This window comes from Petaurus breviceps, unplaced genomic scaffold (genome assembly GCF_028583685.1).
Source record: "Petaurus breviceps papuanus isolate PSGF00001 unplaced genomic scaffold, PetGlider_PUasm1.0 90897, whole genome shotgun sequence".
In the NCBI taxonomy this organism is placed as follows: domain Eukaryota; kingdom Metazoa; phylum Chordata; class Mammalia; order Diprotodontia; family Petauridae; genus Petaurus; species Petaurus breviceps.
In genome coordinates, this window is record NW_027187374.1 from 11,813,799 (window position 1) to 11,828,872 (window position 15,074).

Sequence of the window (15,074 nt, forward strand, 5' to 3'; positions counted from 1 at the left end):
CCTCTTCACTACAGTTACGCCTAGAAAAATAGTGTCTCCACTTCAGACATTTTGGGAAAAGAAATAAATCATTAATATTTAATTACCGTTTTCCGGCTGACAGCAAAGAATGGGTGGCCTTAAAAGGTATATTGAATGTTAATGCAATAATAGTGGAGTAAATTGACCATGGACAATCAATAGACACCTAAAAAGGGGAAAAAATTACATTCATGGTACTCATGTGACTTTAAAAAACACCGCCCCTATTCTCCAACCCCACTTAGTTTTCATGACTACAAATATCCTTCTGAATGATGGATAAAATCAAGCAAACAAAGCCACCAAAAAGGAAGCCTACAGTCAGATTCATATAGAAGTAAAATACATAATGAAACCTGCCAAAACAATCTTTAAGTGTCACCAATGAGAATCTGTTGTAGTCACCAAGTTAGCAGCAAGGTCTCTTACCACTACACAGAAACATGGATTAGTGGTTGCTGATATTTGGTTTCATGGAAAGTATTTATTTTTGTAGTCATTAATTGAGAGGGCAACCATGGCTTGTGACTTACGCTTATGTATGGCCAATGAAAGGAACCTTGCTGCTACTACTGTTAGGTAACTACAGCAGGCTATTAGCAACCACTGCTTATGAACACATAATACAAAAATAATTTTAAAAAAAGCAGTAGATGACAATCAGAAGTCATTTTGTTAGGCTGTGCTCAAATCACACCAAATCAATCTGAAAATTAGTTTGTCATCCAACTGTTGAGTCTATGTGACACCAAATAGCCACACTGACTGAATCTACCAATTATTTTGGAATCGTGGGGCAAATAGACTATGTAAGCTCAAATCTTATTTTTCGAAGTGAAGGTGAGGTGTAAGAGATATTGAAAAGGGGAAGATCTCCTTTAGCCAAATTTCCTTCAATAAAAATCTATTCAGGGAGAAAATTATTCAGCTGACTACATTTGGTCTGAGACAATTATATATCTATGCAATGTAATAGTATATAAAATACATATTAAAAAAAATCTTAATTTTTATCTTTTTCCTCTATTGTTTTGCTGCCTGCATTTCAGTGTTAGCATTGCTCCATAGAACCACTGGCTGCAAACTGCATATTTATATGAATCCCAGAACAAAAATCATATTCTAGAAAAGGGCTTACTGAAAGAAAAAAATGTATATGTACACCCTAAGAATCACCACTAACTTACATGGTGAACTCATTGGATGATATCTGGCATGTATTGAGATCTAGAAACTTCAAATTTGGACTATATTAAGAAGACTCCATTAAATCAAACATCATTCACAATTTCAGAAATTACACAGGATCACATATCTAGGGCTGGAAGAGACCTCAGAGGCCATTATCTAATCCAACCCTCTCATTTTACTGATGAAGAACTTGAGGCCCAGGGAGGGTAAGTGACTTGTCTAAGGTCACACAGGTAGTGTCAGAGGCCAGATTGAATCTAAGCTGTCTGACCCCTGAGTCAGTGATCAAAAAGTTACTAATAAGTAGCAAGGAAAAATTACGTCCTGATGTATATTCTCTCATCAACTTTTGAGTTTTCAGTAGATAAAACTAGAACATACCAGGTAATATCTGTCTGTCATTTTGGTAACCTAACTAGCAAGTTCACTGTTATGCAAATTACTTGAAAGTGATAGTTTCAGTTAGGCATAAATCGGCTCCCTAACCAACACCCCCAGAATCCTATGCAACAGTTATCCTTCTTGTAGAACTGTTTCCATCCCTAAGTTCGTGCTCATTTTGTCTCTTTTTTTTTCTTTGCAAATGGGCTCTTGTGTACCCCCTTGACTAAAGGTGGAAGAGTAACAGAAATAAGTGGAAAAATTAATTCCACGCTGATGGTATCAATAAATCCTCTATATGTTTGACTTTTATTGAAACAGTCTTTGAGACTTTGGATACTTAAGCAATCCAACTGCTTAATGAGAATGGTAAGCAGAAGTTACTGTCATTTTCAATTTCTAACACTTTCAAGACTCTAACATGTTTAAATATAAAAAAATACATGTTAAAAAACCCCACATCTTACTTTTTGGTCTAGAGTAACCATGCAGTTGCCAGCTTTCTGTTTCTCTTTATTTTTCCTATGAGGTTCTTTATTCCCTAGTTTGTCACTCTCCCCTGAAGTTGTTGGAGTGGAAGGTAAAGAAAGAACTTCCAATTCAAATTCAATCATGTGGTATGCAGGAGCCATCGGCAAACTGACACTGGTGACCTTCTCTGAGGACTGAATCATGAGTGATGCTTCTGAAGATTTTTCTAAAAATGACACAAAATGCAATTTCAGAATCATGCCTCTGCCTTCATTTTTTCTTTCTAATATGAACAATAAGGATACAAATACATGTTTATAACAACCTCACTTCTAGGGAAGGCCAAGTATCCACAGGAGGATCAAGGGAAAACTGTAAATGGAAGTAGGAGGATGAAAGAGTCAAAAGGTAAACACCATTTAAAAAAGCAGACAGCTGGAATGGACAAGAAACTAGAAGATCTAGGCTCAAGTTTGAGTCTGGCAGTAATTAGCTGTGAAATGGAGAGTACATCATCTCCCTGTCTTAGGCATCAGTTTCCATCATGGCATGATAGAGTCAAGAGAACCAAATGAGAATGTCTGAGAATTGTGAAGTCTAAAGGTGCTACACAATCATAAAATGGCATTATTAGTTTTCCCAAATTTAATAAGGAAAGGTGGCATGAAGGAAAGAATTTTTAAGGTATCCACTTAGTACCCAAGCAGCACTGGCAATGATTTCCTAACTATTTCCAACACCACTCTACTCCAACATAATTATTCATTACCAGCAAATAGCAAATTAATGCTTTTCCTTCTCTCTCCACCAATTCCCTCTGAAGTATACAATAACTAGAGATCTTTTCAGCATATTTACTTTGTAAGCATATGTCCATATATAGCAGAGGCCATAAAGGCTGGTTTTGAAACTCCTTTTGTATGTATTTTTTTGGGGTTACCTAAGCAAAAAAAGATATTGTACCCTTGTGTATGAAATGTAGTACTCAGAATAATCTATCTTAATCTGGTTTATAAAGTCTGCAGTACAAAATCATAATCCATAATCATTTGATGGGAATGGATAGATAACACAATATTACCTCTTAATTAACAACTAGAATATAGTTGCGTTATTTTCTTTAAAGCAGAAATCCTGTATTTTCACTACATCATGATGGTCTATGTTGTGGCTGTTGAATGCTTACCTCTGGTGTTAGAATAGATTATTGCTCTATTTTCTGCATGGAATAGAATAAGCATAGCATCTGCATTGCTAAGCTGTAGACTGTCCCCATTTTTTATTGTATAATAACCAGTAGTGACAGTAAACTTGACTTTTTGAGGAATACCAGCTAAAAGGCTGTCTGGAAAGAAAAAAAAAACACAAAACAAAACCCAATTATTGTACTGGTTTGACTTTAATTTATCCCTAAAGAACATATCTTTAAAATGAAATATCTATGAAAGGGTATATGTTCGATAGCAACACTGATTATTGGCTATATTAGTTTTTATGCAAAACAGATCTGAAGAGAAAAATAGGCCTATAGTTATTTCTGGATTAAAACATAAGCAAATTAGCAAGTATTAATTTCATAAGCAGCAATACATTTATTCACATAATTCCCCCCACCCCCACATCTCTGTGAAATGGAGAAATGAGGAGGATCAGGCAGTCAATGAATGTAAGTATCTTGTAGCTGGTACCACCTTTTACTTAGAATGGAAAAATCCTGAAGCAAAGAATTTTGCTAGAGACTGAGAAGATGAAATTGCCAGTATATATAAGCTAACACGTTTCTATGAAAGAGAAACTTTGAGAGAAAAGGAAAGGAATGAGAATATAAAGTGACTAAATTATGGTGTTTACATTTAGGATTTCCTTTCAAGTATCAGACTTAGATATGGGGAAAGACCAGGGAGCTACTATGAAAGAGCTTTATATTAGATTCTTTTGGGGGGGAGGGAATAAATTATCAATTTATTTTAAATTTTATTTTACATTTAATTGGTGGAATAAAACAAACATTTCCATAACATTGTATAATAAAAAAGATGATTGCATATGAAACTGCAAATCTATTATGTACAACTTGCTATTCCTTTTAAATATATAATAAAATTATCATGTATATTTTTTTCTCCCTTGTTTTCCTTTCTCCCCTAAGATGGCTACATTAGACACAAATAGCTATATATATGTAAAATTACTCTATACATCTATTTATCAGTGCTTTTTCAGATTAGAATAGCATTGGGGCAGGGCTTCTACTTCAGAGAAAGTAGAAGACATTCAGTGGAAAATGGGGTAAAAGGCATCTGAGCAGGGGCAAAGAAAGGACAATTTGTTAACAGTGGCTTGTATTAACAACTTGGTGTGATCTCTGAATAGTTAGATGTCATAATTGTAAAGGACCTTAAAGATCATCTCATCCAATTCCTGTTTCACAGATGAGGAAACTGAAGCTCAGAGGAAGTATAATAAATGTACAAGGCCATAAAAGGTACTTAGTGACATATCTGATACTTGAACCTAGTAGACCTCTTAACTCTTGGGTCCAACACTACAACACTGACTAGTTCTCTCTGAAACCAGAGGTAAGAAGCCTGGTTCTGGCTGCTGCTCCTGTAATATAGCCGTTGGTCTACTTAAGCACAGAAAAGAAAGTGTTTTCTAAAAAAAGGAATCAGCTGAGAAACTGACTGATGCTCTTTAAGTTTTAAGGAACTTCTGTTGATTAAAAATAAAGAAAAAGGAGGAGGAAAATTACATATGAAATTGGCTAGGAAAATTATGTAGGAAAAACAATTTCGATTTTTAATTTAAAATGAGAGAAATTCACAAAGGAAGAAATGTAAATAAATAAAGTATTCTTCTCTGCCTGTGTGGAAGATGCTGACCAGTAGCAGAAAAAAACTAGTTTGCAGAAAGCCTGGTATGAGGTTATCCTTAAAGATGAGGACTAAAAGGAGAACAAAAGAAAGGACAATCAGAGCAACCAGACTGGAACAAGTTGGGTCACAGAGGATGTCTGTGCTGGTGGTGTTAATCTGGAGGTGCTTGAGGGATAAATCTCACGATACCCGAACAGAGGCATACATACTAAATAACTTGGGGAAAAAAAATCACATATAGTATTACTATTTGGAAAAAAGGGGTTACTGGGAAATTATTAATTACCAACCCACATTTACACTTGGTCCTTTGGTCCTCTTAATATTTGTGAACCTTTGATGGAGAAAGGTAGTGTGAGAGTGGAAAAGGATGTGGTTCTAGTGACAGAAGACCTGGGTTCAAGTCCTGCCTTTGTCACATAAAGGCTGTGTGAAGTCATTAGGCAGCTCTATTAGCCCATAAGGTGTACAACTTAACCTTCATTGGTAGAGGGAGTTTCCTATGCCAATGAAATCACAGAATCAGTCCCCATCTCTAACCGTGATGAAAATATAAGAAGAGAACACATATGCTTTTACAAATAATATTTTATAGCAGATGTCTTTACTTTCATACAATTTAAAATGAAGAGAATAAAAAGAATCTCACTATGCTTATCAATCATCTATAAAAAAGCATTTGACTTAAAATGCAACACAACCTAAAGACCTACAAGGGAACCCTTATGCATATGTTAAAATCATATGAGAGTCCTTAGTAAATGCAATAATAGTGGCAACTTTGTTCAAAAACTCTCATGATTACAGGCAGTTCTTGTTTTACATAAGTGGGCAGTTCCACAGGCCTCTATCTAAAGCTATTTTTACGTAATATGAATTTGCTAGAGGACATGGGGAAGGGAGGGAGGGGTGTACCTGTGGAAGAAGGGGGCTGGCACATGGTTCTCTGAATGGAAAGAGAAAGCAGGAGGAAGAACACCTGAGGGTCTGACCAGAACCAAGAGGATGAACATGTGAGGGGCAGACACGTTGGGTCTGGATGCAGACACAGACAAGAGAAGATGGGAGACAGGCAGGGGTGAGGGACAGACACATAGGACCCAAGTGTGGATGGATGAGGAAAAGGTGTCCTCTCTCAGTGCTGGAGATCTTAAACTGAGCTCCCCATCTTCTTTTTTCTTCTTTCACTTAGAGGTATTTTTCTTTTCTTCTTCCCTTTTTTTAAAGGGATTTTTCTTTTTTTTTTTTGGTAGGGATGGCTGGATGGAAGGGCATGGAGCTGAGGGGCAGAAGCTGAAAGAGCACAGTACTATATAGTAAACATTTTTTTTTTGAATGCAGATTTCTTTCAGAATTCTTCACATAAAGTCAAATTTGTGTAATGTGAATTTACACAAAGTGAGAACTGTCTGTATTATAATATATCAAATGAGGCATAAAAGAGGGAAACATGCTTGCCATGGTGTTTTTCACTGTCAATTAGAATTGTCCAGCATAGAGTCCAAATGGAAAAGGGTTTTCTTTCAATGGTGAAGTCCTCCAGATGCTCCTGAGTGTGGATGACATTGTGCTGATAGCATCAAGCCCTGGAACACTGTAAAACATCCTAAATGTGATGTGGAATCACTCAAAAGGCTTTTACCTAATTATCCAAAAACTAACTGGATGAAGAATGCCTGCTGTCCAGACTATGATATGTAGCTGAATGGACCCTATAAATGGTCCCCTCCCAAAAAAGAACCCCCACAGATAGGCTAAATTGCATTTGACAAGTTGTACAGTGTTGTTAGTGATACCAAACTTCTTGAAACAATGTCACATCTTTATAACACCAATACTTTTCCAAAAATGATACTGCTACAAATTATGGAATACCACAATCTCCAAGGAATAAAAATAGCATATTATTCAAAGGGCAACATTTGAGATGTATGGTAGGAAAAAATATGTTGCAACATCTTACCAATAACAAATCATATTAAGCAACAGTATAAATTAGTAACAGAAAGGGAGATGGTTTGGTTATACAGAAGATAAGAAATAAATAGCTCAAACACCATAATAATGCACATATAATGGCATGACACAGAGGGTTCCCAGTATTTTGGGTGTAGTTCCTTTGGAGAATTTATGGGATGTCAATGGGATGAAAAGGTATTGATGGATTGCAATCTGTATCCCTGAAGGAAATATTATCACATGGATGAGATCACAGAAATAAGCATACAGTGTTCCCATCCAATTTTTAACAAATGACACATCAATTCATGAGAACTGATTACATTACCATGACATTTAGTTTTTTTAACTGAAAACTTTTCTAATTTTTCATTAGTTGGTGTTACTAACTCTGAATTTAGTAAATTTCTTAGACAAGTTTTTTTTCTATGAATATGTGTATATGTATACACATGCATATATATGTATGAATACATTGGTATACATATATAAATACATCTATCCATCCATCCATCCGTCCGTCCGTCTATCTGTCTATCTATCTTGCTAAAGACCAGTCAAATGTCAGTAAATGTCTGGGGAAGGACAATGAACAAATAAGCAAGTAATTTCTCTTTTTGGTTTAAATATTTATTAAGTGAGTTGATATAACCTTATCAATTATAGTGATACAGATACACCTATATCTACATTTCAGTTAGAGAGTGCTAGCTATATCTATAACATAGTCACTAATGGAGATAAGGGAATTCAAGCATTTTCATTGTAAAAAAGGAGAATCCATAAATCTATTTACTGTCCTTCCCCTGGACATTAACTAGCATGGTCTTTGGCTATAATATGCATATCAACATGTAGGCCAAGTAATCACACACATATGTATATCATGCACACATATAGTTTTTATCAATCACTGACATTTATAGGAAATGCAGTTCAGCAAGATAGGAGAGACATTAAGTCTTTAAAGACATTAAGTTCAAACTATGCTGCTTACTGCTCAGCTATACTGTCAAAAGCATAGACGCAAGAGAAAAAAATAGGAAACTCTAAAAATCAAAACAGATTTTAGGCTTATTCTATAATCTGTCCCCCTTCTTTCACCTCACCTCCATACTAAAAACGATTAGATATCTAAGTATTCTTACCAGTCAATGGTTCCACTTTTAGCTGAGGGTCCTGAGAGTAGACATCATACTGTACTATGGGGTAAATATGAGGAAGAACAAATTGCACGTGGCCCACTGAGGTGCACATCTGCCTGAGAGTATATGTTCCAGGTTCTTTAGCCTAAAGTAGAAATGATGCATGATTTGAGAAGTTGTAACAATTTCTAAATTAAGACCTTTATAATTTATATTTATACACACACATACATACATGTGCATGCATTCATGAATGCATATATGCACACATATACACATACAGACTCTGAGTTGGAAAGTATCCTAGAGGTTGTACAGTCCAACCCATTCCTGAACAAGAATCTCTGTATAATATACTTTTTAAACAGTCATGTAGCAAAGGGAGAGAGAGAACTAACTAAGGCAGCCTACATACTTTGAGGCATTAGGATGTTTCTCCTTAGTCCCAATCTGCCTCTCTGCAACTTCTCATTGCTTATGATTCTGTCCTTTGGGATCAAGTATAATAAGAATAATCCTTCTTCCCATGTGACAGCCTTCCAAATGCTTGAAGGCAATTATGTTTCATGCAAAATCTTCTCTTCTACAGGTCAATAATTCCTATTTTCTTGAATAATTATTGGATCATAGATTTAGAACTGTAAGGTACCAGAATCCAACTCTCTTACTTTATAGATAAGGAAACTGAGTCCCAAAGAGGTTAAAATTACCTTCCCAAGGTCACATGATGTATCAAGTGGCACAATCAGAATTATCTGGATATTGGTCCCTTTACCAACATATTTGTTCTCTTAAACAAGAGTACTTAACATGCAGCAAGCATTAAGATAGTGCTTTACAGTTTATAAAGTATATTCCTCAAAACAACTCTGTGAAGTAGGAGTATTATTTTAATTCCTTTTACAGTTTAGAAAATTGAGGCTCATTAGCTTAGAAGATTACACGACGCATAATAAGCACATGGCTAATAAATGTTTATCCAAAACTGGAACCCCAGTATTCTGAATCCAACTTTAGTTCTTCATAGTGCCTGACAACTCCCCTGGGTTTAAGGTAACTTGAGAAGATTTTACTTTGTATTCAGATTTTAAGATTCCAGAAGCTACATGTTTAATTTATGAAAATCCATGATGGATTTTTCTTGGAGAGCATACAGAAACATTCAGTAATAATATTCAAAACCTACTTTAAAACTGTAAAACAAAATGAGACTCAATAAATATTTATTCTTTCTTTTAAGAGTGGCTTAATTATAAGCATACTGAATATATACTACATAAAAGAGGCAATTTATATACAAATGAGTCATAGGAGTACATGTGTGTACAACATCTGCTGAGTAGTAGGTGCTCAACGAATGTTCAATGATTGACTGATTTCTGAATGGTCTCTCTGCGAACTAATTTGGGTGTTTTTCGGTAACTGTGTTACCAAAACACTGATTTCCCCCTTTTAGAAAACATATCATATTTTTTTGGATTTTACCTAAGTGTTGAGTCAAATATTAAAGAAAAATTTAAATTTTGTTTTTAAAAATTTAATAACATTCTTGGGATAACTGGAAGATCCCTTAGGGAACAAACAGCAAAAGCAGGGCTGAGCAATCCTGAGCAGCTGCACAGCACAATGGAAAGAAGATGAGATCTGGGGCTGGAGGATTAGTTTTCAATATTCAGACTCTGAACCTGACACCTATGAAGTGATTGCCCTGGATCTACATTTTTCCATCTGTAAAATCAAAGGAATGGGACTCTAGAATCCTTTCTAACTTAAAATTTAAATCTTGGAGGTCCTATCCAGTTCTAAAACTCACAATTTATGTGCACATATACACAAATATCTCTGCATAAATCTTGACTCATAGTAACCCTAATATAGCATTACTTTGAGTAACTAAGACAGTTATCAATATCTCCAATTTGGCTAACGAATAATACAATGTTTTAGGATAAATGCCAGTTATCAACAGTATGATCTAAAAGAGTAAAACCAAAATACCAGCAGCATTAGCCCTTTATTTTTGAATTGGATCTCTGTTTGGTGTAGGGAACTTTCAATGAGGAAACTACTTCTACCAATGTAGATCAGCACCTGCTCTGCAGGACACAGAAAAGTTAAGTAATCTGCTCAGAGTCAAACAGTCAGTATGTGTCAGAAACAGGACTGAATCCAGATCTTCCTAATTCTCAAGGTGAGCTACTTTTCCCATTAGGCCATGCTGCCTCTCAGCAGTCTTGTATTAACACTTTTAAATTCAACTTACCAATTAAAAACATACCTGAGTTCTGAATATTATTTTATTGACCCCTGGGTCCAGAGTTACATTGCTACATTTTAATATGTGTGCCCCATCCTCTAGAGTCACACCTGAAGGAATTTCCAGAGAGGAGCTGCTTTCTTGCCTTCGTAGTAGCATGTGAACATTTTTACAAATAATCCCTGTCGTGTTCAAGGAGTTATCTGAGGGGCTCCTCTCATACATCTCATATAATTCCAATGCAGGCGAATTACTTCTGGAGAAAGGAACACTTGAATTCTCATTTGGAAAACTGATAATGCCATTGGATGTCTTGTGCTTGGTAAGCCACTCTGCAGTCTTACGGTAACTATTTTTCTCAATGCTGAAGTGAACACTGATGGCAATCTGCTCTACTTGGACTGAGACAGGCATTTGGCTTAACAAGGTAATCTCAATAGACAAAGTTCCTCCCACGTGGACAAGAGCATTTGAAGGATCAAAGTGGAGATGTTTTAGTTGTGCGAAGGAATGCATAGACAATACTACTTTGAGACCTGCAAATTATATACCAAAAAAAGTGGTTTTTAGAGCCATTGATAATGTAGTCTATGTTAGAAGCTAGAGTCCCTGAAGTCAAAGCAATATTCTCAATGAAATAAGTTTAGATCCCAACCCAACCATATACTCCAGAATATATGAAGGAAAGTATTACTTTTTGTCTTTGTATCTCCAGCACCCACCAAAGTTCTTGGTAGACAATGAGTACTTAATAAATGCTCACTGACTATTCAAAGTTGAATGGAAGTATAGTATCAACTACTTGAGATTACATACTTGGAAGACAACATGGTTTCTGAGTTATCCTCTGTCAAATATAACGCAAATACAGGTTAACTAATCCTCTTTCCTCAAATTCATTCATAAACAAATTCTTTCACAGAACTAGATTTCAGGCAGTGCTGGAAAAACTAACAAGTCTCTGCCACAGCTAAGAAATTTATATATCTTGCAGAAAATTACAAAGCCAGAGAGGACAAAAACAGAAGCAAAGATTTCCCCATCTTGGTTTCAGCAATGATTGTGTGTTCCTCAAGTTTCAAGGAGCTAAACTGCTTCTCCATGGTCTTTTTCCCACTCAAAACACTGAGTCTCATTTTTATGACTGCATGATTTCATGAAGAAAACTACAGTCATATGGACTCAAAAGGCATTTTTATATTTAAAGCCCTTTACAGCCTTGCTTCCTCCTACCCTTCTGGTCTCCTTAGGCCAAATTCTCTTCCACATACTCTACAATCTAGCAATACCAGCCTTCTTTGTTGCTCCTTGCACCCAATACTCCATCTCCATGTCACTTCACTGGCTGTCCTCTATGCCTGGCAGGCTGTCCCTCCTCACCTCTGCATAATGACTTCCTTTTAAGACTTAGCTCAAAAATAGGCCCCCCCAAACAAGGCCTTTCCCAGTCCCCCTAATACCAGTGTATTCCCTCTGAGATTATCTTCCATCTACTCTGTATATAACTTATATTTGTGTAGTCATTTACATGTTTGTGTCTCCCATTCGAATGTGAGCTCCTAAAGGAGCTTTGCCATTCTTTGTATCCCCGGTACTCAGTACAGCTCTTATCACATAGTAAATATTTCAACCTAACTGAAAAGAACAAAACTGCATTCTGGCAAGAGAATTATAATTCAACAAAGAGCATACAGACTGTATAGCTAATATAACCAAACACTAAGAACTCTGATCATCTCATTGAAGCTATTAACCAAAAGTCATGACTCCACAAGATATAGGTAGTGGGGCAGCTGGATAGGTGGATCGAGCACTGGCCCTGGAGTCAGGAAGATCTGAGTTCAGATGAGACTCTTGTTACTTACTAGCCCCTGACCTTGGATAAATCACTTAACCCCAACTGCCTTGCAAAAAACAAACAAACAAAAAGATATAGGTTGTCACATGAATCATTATAAGAGAAAGGAACATGCATTTAAGAATTCCTTATACCAGGGTGGCCAGATAGCACAGAGAGTAAGAATACCGGCCCCAGAGATGGGATGACCTGGGATCAAATCCGGGCTCAGACACTTGGTGCCCACCCAGAAACACCTGGCTGTGTAACCTTGAGCAAGTTACTTAACCCCAATTGCTTAGGGGCAGCCAGGTGGCTCAGTGAGTTAAGAGCACTGGCCCCAGAGTTGGGATGACCTGGGATTGAATCCGGGCTCTGATACTTAGAACCACACCCAGAAATAACTGGCCGTGTAACCTTGAGCAAGTTACTTAACCCCAATTGCTTAAAAAAAAAAAAAAAAGAACTCCTTATACCAAGAAGTCTGCCCTACAGATGATGGCTTGGATATTTATAAGGTACAGGAAAAAGGGGAAGTCTCATGGGAATAGCAGAGGACAATCCTCCCAAATGGGAGTAACAAGGGAGGAGGAAGGAAGAGAGCAGTAGGAGAGGGGGAATGAGAAGGAACAGGAGAGCTTAGGAACATCAGATCATGGAGGAAGGATGTTAAGGCATATCTGAAAGGGTCCCAGCTGCATAAATGGTTTATCAGTCTGGGCTGGGCTGACTGGAGCCAGGATTGTAGTTGATTTGGCATCGAGAGTTTAACAGAGTTCAGTTGCAAAAGATCACTGTTAATTTAGTTAAAAAAGGAGGCTTCATCTCTAGAAAAAAGGTCCACTCAAAAAAAAAAAAACCCAAGTTTGGGGGTCCTTTCACAATACATACATTAAAAGAAACAGGAAGAAGTTCAGAGCAAATTGTGGTATTCTCAGAATTTCATCCTAATTAAGATCTGAACAAACAATAGTATGCTAAATTATCATGTATATCAGAATCCAAGAAATAAGATCTTTAACTAAAATGTTTTCATCTGAAAGAGGTAATTTTCCTTTGAAAAGGTTTAAAATTTTACAATTTAATCTGGCCTTACCTGGACTTTCTTTCTGCTGGTTGGCAAAATTGAGTATTTCTTGGCAAAAATGTTTACGTTCATCCTCTGTTAAGTGACTATCACTGGCTAAAAGGCTGCTTGTTTGAAGGTAGCTGGAAAATAGAGCTAAGGAGAACCAAAAGAAGTACATTGCTATTTTCAAGAATATTTTTAAAACATTAATCTGTTTTCTGAATGTTCTGGCATTTGTTAAAGTCTAGCCAAACGCAAGTTCTTGCAAGAAGCTCATTCTTTTCAAAAAAACAAAAACAAGACATTAATCCAAATAAAAGATATATTTAAAAACATTTCCTCCAAAACAGGATCAGTAGAAAAATAATCAGAACATTATCAGTCTCATTATCACCAAAAAGCATCGATTCAGCACCTGTGTACATAATTCTAAGAGGAAGCCATCAAGTGTATTACATGAATGCAACCTTATACTCTAGAAATAGACAAACTAGTTTTATTAAAGGATACTTTTCAATTTGTCCAAGATGCTTTTGACATTCTGCTAACTGCTTTCTTGTATGTGTGATAGGCAATGCCCAACCCTCAGCCACATAATTCTTTAATGCATTTTGAAGGTAGACCTCTGCTTTTTGGGGAGACTTTTTCCTCCTTATAAAGCAAACAAACAAGAAGTTTAATCAGTTTATAGTAAAAAGTTTGAAAACTCAATTTTAAGACTACTTTTCCTCTACCCTCCTTTTCACTCCAAATACACCCTTCTCTTTACTTCTTCCCTAAATTAAAATTGTATAGCATATACAAATAGTTCATTTGGCCAGAAGGCAAGGTGGGAGCATCATGGATCCAAAAATGATAATATACCACTTTTTAACTGTCAAAGTTTTCACATTCATTATCCCACAAATAAGCCAGTGAAACAGATAAGGCAATATCTTGTTATCTTTATTTGACTGATTACAGAAAGCAAAGCTCAGAATTGTCTAAATTAACTTAAATTATTTGTCTAAAATGAAATAGGGATAGAGCCAGTCCCATAATACAGATTGTCTACTTCTAATTCAGTCTTCTTTGCTAACAGACCCTTCATGTGAAGGTGAGGAAAATAGCAACCAAGGGGGACGAAGCTCAGCAAATAGTTTCCAAATACCAAAGTAACAATCTCCAGATGTTTTCACACGGAGGTGAGGAATCACAGGTCAGCACATACCCGACATCAGCATTCCTAGTTTTAATTTGAACTTAAAAAATTGCTCAACCAAAAACCAACCTGAATTTAAAGTGCAACTCTACAAAGTGTGCCAGGAGTGAGGTGGTTCTTGGCTTTTTCTGTAGCGTTGGGCTTTCTATAGAAGGCTGAGAATGGGTAGCCTTGAAAGAGAGTTGGTTTCCCCTCACTGGAGGTCTTTAACCTCCTGACAAAAGATTCTAGTTTGGGCTATGAATTGGACTAGAGAGGCTCTCAGGTCCCTTCTAACATTGAGATTTTGTGATTGCTAACTTCCAAGAATAAAGAGCAAGGTCAGCTAAAATACATAACATTCCTAGCTGTTTTTGGCAGGTAGCAAAGTCTCAGTTCTATAATTTTATCAAACAATGAGAAAATGTTCCCATCCTAGGTAATTTTGAAAAAGTTTCTCAAATCATCTTAGCTTTTGTATTTTTCTGTGTGTTAAATATCAATACTGCTATGTAAACAGTATCCTGAAATGGAACTACCGTGTTTCCCCGATAATAAGACCTATCCCGAAAATAAGCTCTCCCCTTACTGTGTAAGATTCCTCTAAAATAAGCCCTCCCCCGAAAATAAGCCCTGTTGAGATTCCTACTGTAGTGAAGGTGATCCCCTGCGCTACACGCTACATTA

General features: G+C 36.4%; 1 protein-coding gene across 6 annotated transcripts in view; it reads right to left on the minus strand.

The window, feature by feature from the left end:
* The window catches only part of TRAPPC10 (trafficking protein particle complex subunit 10), a 111,840-nt gene that overhangs the window by 24,996 nt on the left and 71,770 nt on the right, over window positions 1-15,074 (minus strand). For all 6 annotated transcript variants that reach the window (XM_069075008.1, XM_069075006.1, XM_069075009.1 and 3 more), the window contains 7 exons: window positions 13,718-13,858; window positions 13,235-13,347; window positions 10,323-10,837; window positions 8,048-8,189; window positions 3,251-3,409; window positions 2,061-2,290; window positions 87-187 (listed from right to left, as the gene is read on the minus strand). In XM_069075008.1, coding sequence (XP_068931109.1) covers window positions 87-187; window positions 2,061-2,290; window positions 3,251-3,409; window positions 8,048-8,189; window positions 10,323-10,837; window positions 13,235-13,347; window positions 13,718-13,858 — 1,401 coding nt within the window. The remainder of the gene's footprint in view (window positions 1-86; window positions 188-2,060; window positions 2,291-3,250; window positions 3,410-8,047; window positions 8,190-10,322; window positions 10,838-13,234; window positions 13,348-13,717; window positions 13,859-15,074) is intronic.